This window comes from Aotus nancymaae, unplaced genomic scaffold (assembly GCF_030222135.1).
Source record: "Aotus nancymaae isolate 86718 unplaced genomic scaffold, 86718_ANA_hifiasm-v0.15.2.pri h1tg000058l, whole genome shotgun sequence".
Classification (NCBI taxonomy): domain Eukaryota; kingdom Metazoa; phylum Chordata; class Mammalia; order Primates; family Aotidae; genus Aotus; species Aotus nancymaae.
In genome coordinates, this window is record NW_026988472.1 from 16,627,248 (window position 1) to 16,644,311 (window position 17,064).

General features: G+C 41.3%; 1 protein-coding gene across 1 annotated transcript; it reads left to right on the plus strand.

Moving 5' to 3' along the window:
- The first annotated feature begins 12,783 nt into the window (after positions 1-12,783).
- On the plus strand, positions 12,784-14,629 carry LOC105714239 (adenylyl cyclase-associated protein 1-like). The gene is given in 2 exon segments (XM_012448159.3): positions 12,784-13,490; positions 13,493-14,629. Coding segments are annotated over 2 exon segments (1,425 nt in total). The 5' UTR covers positions 12,784-12,826; the 3' UTR covers positions 14,254-14,629.
- The last annotated feature ends 2,435 nt before the right edge of the window (positions 14,630-17,064 follow it).

A 17,064-nucleotide genomic window follows, 5' to 3' on the forward strand; every position in this document is an offset into this window, starting at 1 on the left:
CAGACCCTGTAGTTATAAAAAGGATGAAGGGCAGCATGTTCTTTCTGGTTACCTCCTGCTGACGAGGGGATGGAGAGTTTTCAGGTCTCAGATTGATTGCAGGAGTAACAACGTTTGTAGATATTTTGAGGTAGTTATCTGTGAAATGGCCATGATCCTGTCAGTTAAAAATCTTTGAAAAAGATTAATTAGACAGGGTAAGAACATTAGTCCTAGGCATAATATTAGGAGAGGGCCAAGGAATGGGATGACCCATGCTATGACTTTGTTTCCAAATCAAGAATTTATTTGGTTGTTTTGATATTTCCTTAGCTTTTGAGCCCTTTCTTTAAATTTTTCAGCAGTGTCTCTTACTAGGCCCGATTGGTTGAGATAGAAACAACATTCCTCACCTAATGAGAGGCAGAGGCTCCCTATTTCAGCTATTACAAGATCTAGTCCCCGTCTGTTTTAGAGCACTACACCAGCCAAGGAGTCTAGTTGATTTTGGACCCTTATAAAGCTGCAGGCTATATCTTCTAATGAGTCCTGTAGTTCTGTTGAAAGGGCCTTAAAATATGTTAAAGAGGTGGCTAATCCGCTTGCTCCCAATCCAAGTCCAGAGGTTATACCCAAGGTGGCCATTAAGGGAATGACGTGGATGGCCCTTCTTTTCCTAACATATTGGACGGATGGGATGGGCAAAGATTGATCAGGAAGAACTAGTCCAATGGAGGGAAGTAGATAAACTAGCGTACACGTTCCAGTTCAGTTGGTGGGGAGACAAAGATATGTGTTGGTGCCACACACAAAAAACAGGCCTTTGTCGTAAATACAGTTGGAGATATGGAAAGAGAATAAGGGAATTTAAGATGAACTGCTTTTTTATTTCTTGTGGTTCATTACTCCAGATGTACAAGGAGGGGTCAGGGAGACACCTACTATAGTAGAGATATAGGAAGAGTTATTTTTTTACACATTTAATGTGATCAGATGTTGCACCATTGATACTGAGCCATGGAAAAAGGTGGGTCCCAGAGACAGCACAAGTTAGGCCGGAGGCACTGGTTAAGGGAGAGGCCATAAAATGAGCCAGATGAAACACTCTGTTTGCTTCAGGTGATACGTGGTAGTCAACTCGGTTAGTTTGATGGTCAGAGGGGTGTATAATAATGATAGTGCGGTTGCATTGGTTAGGTGTTAAGGACCCTACAGGGAGATTTCCCTCAGAGACTGAAAAGCAAAGTGAGGCTTGTTGAAAAAGGATGGTGTCTTTAGTTATAGGCCAGGCCCTTTAACAGGAGGGCCTTGGGGCTTGAGCTGTTTGAATAGGTTTGTAATAAGTTTGAAATAATTTGTTAGCCTGATTGGCCCTGGAAGTAGAATAATCACTGACCAGGATGTCAGCTCTTTCAAAAATTAAGCTCCTTTTTGGAGTTTATAAATTGGGGTTGTGCTCCTTGTTAAAAGGTCATGAAGGGTGCAGGAAGGGCTGAGTAAGATGAGGAAGACAGTGATAAGCACATCCAGCATTCTGGAGCAAAGGAAGAGTTAGCTTGCAGCAAGAGTGACTGTGTAAGGTTTACACAGCATTCAAGCTTGAGAGCAGTGTGGAGTGGTTGTATTGGTGAGGTTGATGTACTTAGGGAATTTATATTGAAAAAAAAAACAAGCAAAAAGACAAAAGGTTATTTGGATAGGAGTAAAGTCCTGGAAAATTCCTTCAAGCCATATGGTTTCAAGCCATAGGTCCCATAGAATAGTAAGGAGCTGATCAGGATATATGATGGGAGTTTCATAAGGGTACCACCCGAAGGTCTGTAACAAGGTTGGTTAGGAAGAGATGAAAGTTTAGGGGAGAAAGAGACATAAGCGGTTTATGTGGATTTCTTTTCCTTTTCCTCCAGGATTCAGGTGAGGCAAAAGGAAATGGGTCCTGGGGACACACAAAGAAAAGGCTGAAGGGGTTTTAGATTTTGTTGTTTGAGTATGTGGTGAAGGGAAACCTGTTTTCTTGAGAGAAGTATAATGAATCCAGTTAGGGTATCCCTGGAGTTTTGCTTCCGTGTGTGTGGTAAGGATGACTTAGTAAGGTCCCCTCCATTTAGGTGTGAAGTGGGAATTAGGGGTAGGGCTGGGATCTTTCACCAGGACCCAGTCTCACGACTGTAGCAAGGGATTAGAGGAGTTGGTGACGGGTTGTGGCAGGTACTTGGCAGCATATTCCCAAATGAAATGGCGGTTGGTATGTAGAAGAGGGCAAACGAGAGGAGTTGATAGAGGTGGTGCTTGACCCAGAGGTGGAACAAAGGGGGCAAGTGGTCTCCTATACGTGAGTTCAAAGGGGCTGAGCATTAAGGATCTACACGGGAGCACCCAGATTTTTGGAAGGGCCAAAGGTAAAAGTGTAACCCAGTCCTTATGTGTTTGGAGTGAGTACATAGTGAGGGTGTTTGTAGAACGCCATTTATTTTTTCAACTTTTCCTGAATATTGAGGTCAATAGGGGATGTGTAGCTTCCCTGTGATTTGTAGAGCTTGCACAATACATAGTGAGGGTGTTTGTAGAACGTCATTTATTTTTTCAACTTTTCCTGAATATTGAGGTCAATAGGGGATGTGTAGCTTCCCTGTGATTTGTAGAGCTTGCGCAAGCGTCTGAGTAATTTGGGAGATGAATGTAGGACCATCGTGGATTGAAAAGAAAGAGGCACCCCAAACCTGGGGATGATTTATGTTATTAATTTTTAAGTGACAGTAGAAGCCCATTTGTTGGTTGTGGGAAAAGCCTTGACCCATCCCAAAAAGGTATTAACCAGAACTAGAAGAAACTGAATCTTTTTAACCGGGGACATATGGGTAAAATTAATTTGCTAATCCTGTCCTGGAAGGTGTCCCCTGGCTTGATGTGTTGGGTAAGATGGGGGTCTAGTATTGGAGTAGGGTGAAGCTTTTTGGCAAATAGGACATGGATGGGAAATGGCTTTTAGCTGTTCCTTTATATCTGGAGTGACGTGTATATGAGAGTTTAAGTAATGCTGTAGAGGGGAATGGCTAGGGTGGAAGAGGTTGTGAGTAAAAGAGTTGTATTTTCAGGGTCAGGTGGGACTAATTTGTTTTGTATGAAGTAGTATGGGAGTTTGAATTGTGCCCCTGCCATGACTAGTTGTTGTATTTGGTGTTCTGGATAAAAGGAAGGGATAGGTTGTATGAGAAGAAATAGGTATTGGAGGATTGGATGATTGGTCAAAGTTTTTTTGCCCAGTAGTCAGCTTCACCATTTCCTACCAAAATGTGGCTTTCATCTGATTGATATCCTTTGTAATAGGTAACTGAAACCTTTCCTAGAAGTAAAGTTGCCTTTAGTAAATGATGGATTAGTTTTCCATTAATGATAGTAGTTCCCCTAGCCATGAGATAGCTCTACTTGCTCCAAATTTGGGCATTGGAATAGATGATGTTATAGGCATAATTTAGAATCAGTGTATATATGAACTTGTGTGTTTTTTGCTAGGGTTAGTGCTCTTATTAGGGCAACTAATTCTGCTTGTTGGGAGGATGTGCCCAAAGGCAAGGGGACAGCCTCTATGAATTTCTTGGTGGGAGAATTTGGGTATCATCATTATATCCCTCAATGATGGCATATCCTGCTACCATCTATAAACCAATCTAGGGCTCCCTTTATGTGAGTGGAAGTAAGGTGGTGAAACATGGTGAGATAACCTTCAATTAAATCAAAGCATGAGAATTGGTTGGGGTCCAAAATTGGTGTTGAAGGCAAAAGAGTGGCATGATTAGCGCAGAGCATCTATGAAGAGAGATAGAGGGTTGGAGGAGAATTGAATGTAAGGCTTGCATGTGAGAGGATGAGATGGAGGTGAGTGCCTTATGGTGGAGCGTATCTTGCAGACTGTGAGAAGAAAATACCTGAAGGGGTCAATAGAACGTGAGTTTTTGTGCCTCAGGGATAATCAGAGAAGCTGTAGCCAAAATTTTTAAGCAAAGGGGCCAGCTTTTGTAAACGAGGTCTAGTTGTCTTGAAAAATATGCCGCTGGTTGGAGGAAATTTCCCATGGTTTGGGCTAACAGTTCAAGGGCCTGATTATGAGAACTGTATAAATATAGATGGAAGGGTTTCAGGGGGTTTGTATGGCTTAAAGCAGGGGCTTGTAATAAGGCATGTTTTAGGTAATAGAAAACATGATAAAGGTGGGAGTGGGAGTGAGTGGTTGGTCAAGATTTCCTTCTGTGTGTTCATAAAGGGGTTTAGTGATAATGGCAAATTTTGCTGTCCATAATTGGAAATATCCCACTAATCTGAGGAAAGAAAGTAAGTCCCTTTTTGTTTTAGGAAAAGGGATTTGTTGAAAGCCTTGATTTCATGCTGGCAGAATTTCTTGAGTATTTGGAGTTATGATTAATCATAGGTATGAGACTTTTGGAGAGGTTAATTGGGCCTTCATTTTGGATACCTGGTACCCGCATTCAGCCAAAAAATTTAAAAGCCTGGTGGTGTGTTGAATGAATGTTCTAGAGAGGGGCTGCAAAGAAGTAAGTTGTCCACATATTGAAGCAAAACTCTAGGTTATAGAGATAGTTAGGGAAGATCCAGTTGAAGTGCCTGACTGAAATAGTGAGGGCTGTCTCTAAACCCCTGGGGGAGGACAGTCCATGTGAGTTTTTGGCAGTAGCCTGTGTCAGGGTCAGTCCAAGTGAAAGCAAAAAGGGTTTGAGAGGAGAGATGTAGGGGAATGGTAAAAAATACATCATTGAGATCCAATACAGAGAAATGTCTAGTGTTGGGAGGAATTCGAGATAGGAGGGTGTAGGGGTTTGGGACAACAGAACAAACAGGAACAATAGTGAAGTTGATTTATTGAAAATCCTGAAACAGTCTATAAGAGCCACCTGGTTTTTTGATTGGGAGAATAGGAATATTGTGGGAAGAATGGGTGGGGATTAAAATATTGGCAGCCAAAAGTCAGGAGATGATGGGTTTGAGTTCCCACAATCCATTAGGGTTGGGGGGCTATTGTGGGACTACTGTGTAGCACTGAGGATCCTTCAGTGAAATCTGAATTGGAGAATGGTGAGTAGTTATTATGGGGGAGTCAATGTTCCATACTATGGGATTTACCTGGTTGAGGAATTTGGGTCTTAAGCCTATTTGATGTGGAGTGCCTGAGGAAGGGGTTTTGTTCTTGACATAATAATAAGTAAGTGGTGGCTTTGATGTAGAGCCCATAAATGAATGATTCCCCTTAGTTTGTATAGGATGTCCCTTCCTAGGAAAGGAGTGGAACAATGAGGAATGACCAAGAAAGAGTGAGTGAGGGCGACTCCCTGAAATGAGCAGTATAGAGGTGGCGTTTTGTATGGGGTTTCTTGTATGCCCTACATGCCAACAACTGTTGAGTTCACTCAGGGTGGCTGGCAAAATATTAGGGAAAGTTATAGATTATAGCCTCAAACCTTTTGGAAGGCTGAAAGGTTTTATTGGTGCAGGCCAAAGGTGGCTGGTCCATTACATTAGGGAAAAGATAGGAAGGATAAAAGGCTTTCCCAGTTTAAGTCTGTTTACCCCACATCCTTTGTGTCTACTCTAATTGTTTGCTCATGTAAACTTTGTGCTAGATGGCCCTCTCAGGGGGAGATCCTGTTAATAGTGTTTACTCTGGGCCCCAGAACCTAAAGTTTTTATCAGTCATAAAACCACTCTTTTAACCATTTTAATTATCCACAAACGTGTTGACTTAGAACCTGTGTTATGAAATATTCACTGAATAAATGTGTGGATGTACAGGGGGTCTTGATCTATTGGCTGCAATTCACCCTTTGAAAGCAGCTGAAGACCATCCCTAGCCCACTTGAATCACTGAACCATGTATAAGAGTACATTTATTCATCTGTTGTTGAGTCAGGGTCTTCAGGACAGACCTCTGCAGGTTGTGATTGATGTCTCAGGTGGTGACCCCAACATGACTGAGGTCACAAACAACAAAAATGGATGAACATTCTAATGGGCCTTGATATTCACTTAATACTGATAGTCTCACCCCAGTATCATGGAGAAAGGAAATAATCTTACTGGATACCATCCCAATTACCCTGTGTTCCAAGGACTCACTGTATGTGGGGGCAGAGGATCCCGGGTACCCTCGGTCTTCCATTGTCAGTACCAGCAGTGAAGAGATTTCCTCCTGTAACGGTTGAGTGGCCTCATTATGAGACACACCCGAATGGGGAGGGTGTCCCTGTTGGGGGCAGTTCATTTTCCAGTGTCCTCTAAAGACCACAAGTTGGGTACCGTATGTTGAAGCACTGGGGGTTAGGACAAGCCTTTGCCTGGTGTCCAGGGTTGCCACATCAGAAATAGATGCCACCACATCAGAAACAGACTCCTGGAGAGTGAGGGAGTTTCCCTTTGGAGTATTGGGAGGCTTTTGTGTAATTGACTTTTGGACAGTAGAGGTGAGCATTTGGTATTTTAAATGGAGATGTCTGTCTTTTTAAATTTTTTGTTCCTCATCTCTGCTGTTAAAGACATGGAAGGCTGCATTTAGGAGGTTCTGCTGAGATGTTTGGGGACCCTCTCTAATTTCTGTAATTTTTTCTGGATATCTGGGGAGAACTGGAAAATAAATTAGAGGTGGAGAAAAGTTTGCCCTTCTCTAGATTCTGGATCCAGATTGGTATATTTTAGCATAGCTTCAGTGAGGCATGATAAGAAAAGGGCAGGATTCTCCTGGGGCTCCTGTGTAATTTCTCTAAGTTTCTCACAATTAACTGCCTTATGAGCATTTTCGCCCATGCCCATGAGGAGACAGGTGATCATGTAGTCCCTTTGCCTGATGCTATTGTCTCCCTGTTGGTAAGTCCAATCTGGATCTCTACAGTGGACTGCATCATTGGCTAATGGATTTTGTATAAGGTCTTGGTTATAGGCTTCATCTGTGTGGGCTTCAGCTGAATGCCCAATGTGCTCTTTTTCATTGGGAGTGAGGGTGGAGGTCAGAATTATATAAATATCACGACAAGTTAAAGGATTAGGTTACATGCAGGAATTCCCTGCTATAGTGAGATGGATTTTCTTTTCTTTTCTTTTCTTTTTTTTTTTTTTTGGTGATGGAGTGTCAGTCTGATACCAGGCTGGAGTGCAGTGACGAAATCTTGGCTCACTGCAGCCTCTGCCTCCCAGTTCAAGTGATTCTTCTGCCTCAGCCTCCTGAATAACTGGGACTACAAGTGCTCACCACCATATCTGGCTAATTTTTTGTATTTTTTTAGTAGAAACGGGGTTTCACCATGTTGCTTGGGATGGTCTCAATCTCTTGACCTCATGATCGACCTGCCTCAGCCTCCCAAAGTGCTGGGATTACAGGCGCGAGCCACCGTGCCCAACAGGGATTCTCAGAGAAAGATCCTAGACGCTGTTCAATCTGCAACAAATCAGACATGGAGAAAGGGATATGAACGCTAGCAATGCCTTCAACCCCAGCCTCTTCCCAGAGAAGGAGAATGACTGAAGTGTTTTGATTGGGTTTGATTGGTAATTTTTGAAAGGGTAACAGGTGGAGGGGAAGCGCAGGGTTTGGGGCTGAAGACTTGTGGGAGGAGGGTTGGGACAGGCAAGGAGCGGATGCAAGGAGATGACAATATGGAGGGAGTTCATCTGCCAGGTCAAAAGGGGTTTCAAAGGAGGGGGTTTTGAGAGAAGGGGTTTTGGAGGAAAGGGTTTCAGAGGAAGGAAAGACCTGGAAAGGGTTTTCATTAAGAAGAAGGATTTCATGAGAGTTGCAAGCTTGACATAGGGACGGTCAGGATCTAAAGTAGAAGAAAGCCTGAATATAGAGAACCTCTTGCCATTTACTGTTCCTGGTTATAAAATTGTCAAGGTTCCTGAGAATTTGAAAGTCAAAGGTGCCATTTTGAGATCATTGGCTGTCATTATCTAATTTTTATTGAGGCTAAGCCATATTGCAATAAAAGACTAAATGCTTTGACTTTATTCTTCCCTGTAAGCCAAGTTTGGTGAGGTTGTGAAGGAGACAGCCCAGTGGAGAGGACGTAGGAATGTCACATTGTTTGACACCCATGTGGACTGGTGAGAAGAAGCTGAAGGTGTCTATTTTTGTTCTAGGCATCCCCAGACAAAAGAGAGAGACCCAGAGTCCTCTTTCTAAAGAGGACAGTCAAGCTCAGAAGCTCAGAAGAACCTAGGCATCCCCAAGATTTCATGTAGCTTAGTCCCACTGGTCCTCTGAGGATCAGGATGGTAGACCTGATGTTCCCAAGAACTGCAAGAAAGCCAGTGGAGGGCAGATCTTACCAGTCAGCTGGATTAGTGTCCGATGCTGGATGTGCTGGTTGGAATTGGCAAGGGGCCTCTTAGACTGGAGCTGCATGAGGAAGAGGGGGTGGGAGAGAGAGAGAGAGAGAGAGAGAGATAAGAGAGATAAAGAGAAAGAGAAAGAGAGAGAGAAGGGAGAATGACGGAGGAGGAGGGAAGAGAGCAAAATACCCATTGCAGGTGGTCAGAGGTGGACTCCTGAGACCTGAGGATTTTGAAGACCCACTGAGGAGTAGCCCCAGCCAGAGCCTTGCAGTCCCCTATGGGTTAGTTGTCCTCCTCATGTAAATAACTTGAAAAATGAAGTGAGAGACAAGATGGGGTGGATGGTCTGAGACTATCAGGATACAGTGGGACGAGCTACCACTGTCCACTGGCCCCAGCACCCATCCCGGGTTTCAGCACCAAATGTAAGGGTTAAAGAAAGAGGAAAGAAACACACAAAGAAATGGCTCAAGAGTCAAATACAGGTTTATTTTGGAGAAATAAACCTGAGAGGGGCGTTAGGCTGATTTCAGTCAGGAGCATTGTCTCTTACAGACTAAGAGTATATATTGGTTCTAGGGTGAGAGGGCTTATCACAAGCTGGGAATGTTTCTGTGTTGGGGAGACATTTATGGCAGGGTTAGAATGTCTTTGGGCAGAGGGGAGGTTATCCTGGGGCTGACACCTTTCTGGCTGGAGGGGAGTTTTCTCGGGACTGGTATGTCACTGCTTGGGGAGGTGTTTGGAATGTTTCTGGTTGGAGATGTTATTTGTGGTTTATGGTCATGCTGACCTTAGCCATTAGGCTGATGCCCTTTGAATTTGACGGTTTTTGATCAAGGTGAAACTTAAAATGGCAGTATTTGTCCAAGATGGCAATGCTCCTGCTCTGTCAGATTCCCCTCTAATATTACAGCTTCTGAGAGTACTTTCAGCACATGGCCCTCAGCTGTCAGTCTCTATCCTCCCTAGGATTGCCTCAGCTGATGAGAAACACTTGGCTCAAGGTTGTCCCCTTTTTGAGATGACCCAAACCCAATGACTGATCATTGTATGACCTTAAGAGGCCTGTTCATTTGGGCCCAACTCAGAATAATTCTGAAACGCCATCCTAGCTTCGGATTTCCCTGGGGAGCTGGCTGAGATCTACCATTGAGACTTCGTTGCAGCTTAATTCTCCCTCTGCCCATTCCTTTTCCTTCCCCTCCCTACTACTGGTGTTTCTCCCAAGAGCCCCCTCTAATAACTTCCTGCATGCTAATTTCCAGGTCATAATCTGCTTCCCAGAGAAACCAACCTCCGATGGACCTCTAGTAACAAAATGCTGAAGTAGGTATGATCTAATATCAAACTCAAACCTCTGTGCCAAGTCCTTAGAAATGGACTATCTGAGGTCCACTGTAGCTGCTGAAGTTTCAGAGGTATGTCTGCCTGTTGTCTCTTTCTTGGCAGAGCAGTATACAGAGCTGGTGTTGGAGGGTAGTCAGTAGCAAGAAATAAATAGGCTAGTACACCCACCTTAAATATTGTCGTACTGAGATATTGTTTTGGTAGCATCTTCTCTTCCCCAACTCTTGACATGAGAACTGGAAAGAGTCAAGTTTGCCCTTGCCCAGTCAGCTCTGTTGTAGCTCTAATCAGCCTTTTGTTCAGGTCCTGCAGGACCCCCAAATATTTTTTATAATCAATAATGTATTGGGATTTCTGGCCCACTAGTTCATCTGACTCTGTTTCATAATAATTCTCACTATGGTCACTGAATTGTGACAATCTCAATTAACTGACATCAAACAGATGTAAGCTAAATTCTGAAAAATCAATCTAACACACCTAAAAATGTGGACAACCACACCATCTGTTAGAAAATATATGCAAGTCATCATCATGAGATGGAAACTCTTCTGTGTTAACTTTGAAATTAACTGAAGGTTTATCATAGTTTCAATGTTATACTGTATAAAGTTTTAGTGTATTAACTCCAAGACCCTAATCTGTGCCTTTCTGGTGCCTTGTGATAAGGAAAAAAAAATTAACTCATTTTTATGTCTACGTTTTCTATTGCTAAAACATATTCTCTCTGTGACATTGGATTTTGGAAAAATATGGTGAAGGATAAAAGTAATGTGCATACTGTTTAGCAATACTTATTTATTTTCACACAATACCATCGATATCCCTGGAATAGCCAAACCTGTTCATATATCATGTTTTCTTTCTGCCATAAACAAAACTTCTCTGCCCTAGAAGGCTTTGATTCCACTGCCCTGAAGCTTCAGAAAGAATGTGTGGGAATACTTTGGAGTGTGTCCACATCATAAAAGCAGAAGGATAAAAATTGGAAAAAAAAGCAAAGGTATTTTAGAACTTATATCCTCAAATCTCATCTCAGGATCAGAAATGACAGTAACTACTAGTGGATGATAATGCATGCATTGGCAGGTTTTTGATCACTTGGGCCTCTAGCTGGGATATTTGCTTTGGTTTATTTTTAATTTTTACCCTCTGTGTATTGATGTGTTGATAGTTCAGCTCATCTGAGATTCAAAGAAAAGTAGTGCTATAAACTTTCCTGAAAAGTACACGCAGCGACAGTCTCACCTTTATAAATTCAATGTCTCTAAAGGACCCAAGAAAATAGAAATGAGTATATGAGTTTGGTATTGTTTCTAATACACCATTATTTAAGTAACTTTAATCAAATATCACTGAGCTTGAAATTTTACATAAGTTTTGTTTATACTGCATTGGGAATGCAAAGATGAATGATCTTGTTCACATTCTCAAGGATTTCTGTTAAACGAGGTAAATGCTTGCTTAATAAATGTGAGGCATTGTGGCAAAGATTTAATAAACTAATTTTAAGAAAGCACAGATAAAATATCTTGAATGTCCATTTTAAATAGATACCCCATTTCTATCCATAGGATTTGTACAGCCTTACATCTTTGGTTAGTGTTTAAGGACAGGATAAATCATTTTATGATTATCTCCAATTTAAACCATCTTTACAAGATCTTTAATCTTCTCATACATGCTGAAACAATATGGTGTACTGGAAATAACTTGAATTTGGAGTCACAACACATGAATTTGTATCCAAAATCTGTTTCTAATTTACTGAGTCTAAAAGTGATTTGACTCATTCCATGTGGTTTTATCATCTGTAAAAGGGAAAAAGACAATGATAAAGAAAATAATAATAACAATATCGAATATTTCTTGAACAAGTATTATATGTCATTTCTACATGTTTACAGGTATTATAATTTCGTATCCTTACCCTTTAAGGGAGTTAATATTACTCTAAGTTTACAGATAAGAAAATTGAGTACAAGAAAAGTTAAGTAGTTTACAGAATATTAAGATAGTTTTCAGAAAGTTAAGCAGCCACTCCAAGACTGGGAACAAAGCAGTCTGATTCTCTTCACCACTATTTTTCTTCTAATATAACCTGATATGTCTACCTTAGAGGCTAGTAATGATGCTCAATTGAGATATATGTGAATACTTTGTAAACTATAAACTTTGTAAACATATTCATACAGATTTTAATTGCATAGTATAGATAGTTTAATAACAATTATCATTTGCATACAATTGTTAAATTCACATCATGTATAATTTAGTAATGGAGTATGTCAACCAGCATTTTAATGTTTAGAATATCAAGAGAACTTCTGGGAATTTAAAAGATAGAACTACTACATAAAAATTAGCATAAATAGCCTGACTCCCTTCTATAATTCTCTTTGCTATGGAGCAGACTTCAGTAGAATGTTTATCTAAAATTTATTCAGGCTTCTTCAGAACGGCAGACTTTGCTTCTTCTTTCCAAACCCCACTGAAATGACAGTAAAAAGAAATATAAAACAGAATACATCCATAGAGAAGTAAAGAGAGAATAAAGGGCCAGGGGTTGACCAGAGATTTTGACAAGTATCTGAAAGACTGAAAGCATAAGGGGTTATTTTGACAGATGAAACAGTGGTGGATGCCACAGCTTATTACACAGAAGAAAGCAGAAAGGGAATTGGTAGCTGCATAGCCTCTGAAGATGGAGGGATTCTGAGCTAGGAGTTATCAGGTATAAAGAGCTGGAGTGGGAACTGAGGTGGAACTCACAATGACTAATGGAAATACCATCTCAGAAATAGCTACAACAGGTATGCCACCCCAGTACCCCCATAAGGAGAGACAATCTCTACTTTCAAACAGAAGAATTACACTTATAAAGGAATTGAATTGTCTCGAGACATTGTGTAGTTCTTGGGTGCCATATGGTAAAGGCTTTCTTCTTTTGACAATAGGAGATATAGGTATCCTGCCTCTCTTGTTTCTGTCCTTTTTCCCTCCAAAATAAAGCACCTTCATGGATGATACACCTTCCCTCTTAGGCGGAGAAAGAGATGGACACAGCACCAGAGGAAATCAATACCAACTGCTTTTTAAAAACCCAATGTGGCTTGCTGGAAGTGGAGAGCGGCTGATCGCAGTCCGGAGCAGGTGATACATTATGGCTGACATGCAAAATCTGGTAGAAAGATTGGAGAGGGCAGTGGGCCGCCTGGAGGCAGTATCCCATACCTCTGACATGCACCGTGGGTGTGGAGACAGTCCTTCAAAAGCAGGAGCAGCTCCCTATGTGCAGGCATTTGACTTGCTGCTTGCCGGTCCTGTGGCAGAGTACTTGAAGATCAGTAAAGAGATTGGGGGAGACGTGCAGAAACATGCGGAGATGGTCCACACAGGTTTGAAGTTGGAGCGAGCTCTTTTGGTTACAGCGTCTCAGTGTCAACAGCCAGCAGATAACAAGCTTTCCGATTTGTTGGCACCCATCTCAGAGCAGATCAAAGAAGTGATAACCTTTCAGGAGAAGAACCGAGGCAGCAAGTTGTTTAATCACGTGTCAGCTGTCAGCGAAAGCATCCAGGCCCTGGGCTGGGTGGCTATGGCTCCCAAGCCTGGCCCTTACGTGAAAGAAATGAATGATGCTGCCATGTTTTATACAAACCGAGTACTCAAAGAGTACAAAGATGTGGATAAGAAGCATGTAGACTGGGTCAAAGCTTATTTAAGTATATGGACAGAGCTGCAGGCTTACATTAAGGAGTTCCATACCACTGGACTGGCATGGAGCAAAACGGGGCCTGTGGCAAAAGAACTGAGTGGACTGCCTTCTGTGGATCTGCTGGATCAGATCCTCCTCCCCCTCCACCAGGCCTCCCTCCTCCGCCAGTCTCTACCAGTTCAGGCTCAGATGAGTCTGCTTCCCGCTCAGCGCTGTTTGCGCAGATTAATCAGGGGGAAAGCATCACACATGCCCTGAAACACATATCTGATGACATGAAGACTCACAAGAACCCTGCCTTGAAGGCTCAGAGTGGTCCAGTACGCAGTGGCCCCAAGCCATTCTCTGCACCTAAACCCCAAACCAGCCCGTCCCTCAAACCAGCCACAAAGAAGGAGCCGGCTATACTCGAACTGGAGGGCAAGAAGTGGAGAGTGGAAAATCAGGAAAATGTTTCCAACCTGGTGATTGATGGCACAGAGCTGAAACAGGTGGCTTACATTTACAAGTGTGTCAACACGACATTGCAAATCAAGGGCAAAATTAACTCCATTACAGTAGATAACTGTAAGAAACTTGGCCTGGTATTCAATGATGTGGTGGGCATCGTGGAGATAATCAACAGTAGGGATGTCAAAGTTCAGGTAATGGGTAAAGTGCCAACCATTTCCATCAACAAAATAGATGGCTGCCATGCTTACCTGAGCAAGAATTCCCTGGATTGTGAAATAGTCAGTGCCAAATCTTCTGAGATGAACGTCCTCATTCCTACAGAAGGTGGTGACTTTAATGAATTCCCAGTTCCTGAGCAGTTCAAGACCCTATGGAATGGGCAGAAGTTGGTCACCACAGTGACAGAAATTGCTGGATAAGCGAAGTGCCACTGGATTCTTTGCCCTCCCTTCGCACCATGGGATAAATCTGTATCAAGACGGTTCTTTTCTAGATTTTCTCTACCTTTCTGCTCTTAAAACTGCTTCTCTGCTTTGAGAAGCACAGCTACCTGCCTTCACTGAAATATACCTCAGGTTGAGATTTGGGGTGGGATAGCAGGTCAGTTGATCTTCTGCAGGAAGGTGCAGCTTTTCCGTATCAGCTCAACCATGCCGCCAATCCATTCTGAAAGAACTGCCAACCAGGACTGATGATGCATTTTAGCTTTGAGCTTTTGGGGGTTATTCTACCAACAAACAGTCCATTGAAAAGAAAAGAGTCCCAGGAATTAACAGATCAGAATGTTCACACTGGTTAATCGTTTTCTTTTTTTCTTTTCTTTTTTTTTTTTTTAGTATTTGTTCTGATCAATGGTTAATCTTTTTCTAACAATGAGCATGAAGATAGCAGAAGCTGGTGTGTTTCCAGATGGTTCCTCTAACCAAACTAATTTTTTACTGTTGACAAGTGAGGCAAGGGTTGCACTGGACCAAAGGCTGAGGCTTGGCCATCTAGCATTCCACGCAAAATTGTTCCCTATAAGCATTCCTTTTATTCTCTATTCATCCTGGGTCTGCCTCAACCATGACATAGGAGAGTCTCTGGTACTAGCTGCTGTGGCAGTGCCCTTCATCCAGGGCAGTTAAAGGAGCCTTGGACCCTTTCTTTCTCTGGGATTCCTGTCCAGCACCTTCCTACAGAGATGACTTAAAAGGAAAAACACACCATTCCAAGGAGTCTGGCATTCCTGAATCCTCCTTCCCTGCTAGGTGCCTGTCACCTGTCTTCACTGCCTCCTTTTCCCTGTCATGCTCATCAGCTATGACTTCTGCCCAAGCACCTGAACAGAGGACTGAAACCTCCACTGCCGTCTGGTTTTAGGTCTTGATTTATGTAAGAATCTTGCACAACACTGCTAATGTAAAGTTCAGTTTTTTCCCTCTAGGACAAACACCAAAATATGCAACTTTTTTTGGTGGGAAAAGAGATTGTCCTGTGATTTGTACCCATTTCCTGAAACCTGTGGAAATAAACCTTTATGTACTTAAAGTTATACAGAAAATAGAATAAAGTTAATACCAAACTTCAAAAAAAAAAAAAAATCCAATGTGTTCTTACATTTCTAAGTTCAAATGTATAATCTAGGATTACATGGCATTTGACGAAACCAACTCACAGTAGAAGCACCCAATGTAATAATCTTTTAAAAGACCCCAGAAGAAAAAGAGATAATTCAAGGAATAGAAGATAACTTTAAAACAATGTTATTTAAAATCCTCAGAGATATTTGAGAAAATATTGCATACATAAAATAAAAATAGAATTTATGAAAGGGAGCATGTATAGAAAAAGAAACTTTACTGAAAATTAAAAATAGAGCATGTTAAATATATTCAAGAAAAGAAAGAAAAGATACAATAAAAATTAAGAGATATGAAGATCACATCCAGGAGGTTGGATTTCTATGTAACTAGAGTTCCAGGAAGATGGAGCAAGAAAATAGAGGGAAGAAAATAAAGAAATAATAGAAGAAAACCTCACAGAGATTCATAAAATCATATTTTCAATTTTAAGAGTCCTATAAATGTCTAGTAGAATAAACACAGAAAAGCCCACACTGTGTGACATAACTAAAATTCCAGAATGACGGTAACAAAGTCATGTTCCTAAAAGCTTTTAGGGAGTGGGAAGTCAGTGGAGAATGGAAAAAAAAAAATCATAGTGATACTAACATTATCAACATCAGATGCTAGAAGACAAGGAGGGGGGCAATGTCTCAAAGTCCTGAAGGAACTTTTTTTTCAGCATAATATTCTATAACCAGGAAAATTATTAACCAGTTCTAGAAACCAAACAAATAAATTTTTAGATGGGAAAGGGCTGAGGAAGTTTAGTAACTACACACACTTCTGAAAAAATAAAAGTTATTTGAGGATGTAGTTTAGCAAAACCAAAAATAGAAGGAATCCAAGAATAAGAAATATGGGGAAGACTTGAGAACCAATAAACTAACCAATGAAAAGAAATTCCAGAATGGCAATTCTATAGAAATCTTTAAGCCAATAGGTCAGTATTAGACACAGACATATGAGGACTCTTTGAATAATTTCCTTAAGCATGTGGATTCATTTTGACAAAGGGTATGATTTTGAAGTGGGTGGTTTTGGTGACTAGGTGAAAACATATGCTGCATTTGTCAACAAGGGGTAAAAAGATAGGTGATTAAAAAGCCCAGAGCAGAAAAAAATAGACGAAAAAGAACACGGTCAAAGTAAGGAAGCAAAATAAAATGTTATATAATTTTCACCAAGTGAAGTAGAGAAGGCAACAAGGACAGGAGATTTGAGGGTTTTTAGGGATCAGAGGGGAGCTGTGAGGTGATGTTCTAACAAGCACAGATACAGTCTTTTATGTCTACACTATTAGGAACTAAATGTCCACTAAATAGAAATAGACTGTCACTAACTGCATCTCATAGAAAGTGACAGTTTTTCAAACAAGGGATATATAATAAAATGCATTTAGCACTAAAGCCACTTTGAATATAATTTAGTCTTAGATGATGCAGAAAAAATGTTAAGATCATGCATTGATCAAAGGTCATGACTGTGAATGTCTTGTCCTGAAGAGGTATGGAAGTACTGAGTAATTTATCTGGAAGATAAAAGCAGAAAATAAGTCTTTCTTTTACGGTACACACATACACACACACACACACACACACACACACACACACACAGAGGATACTG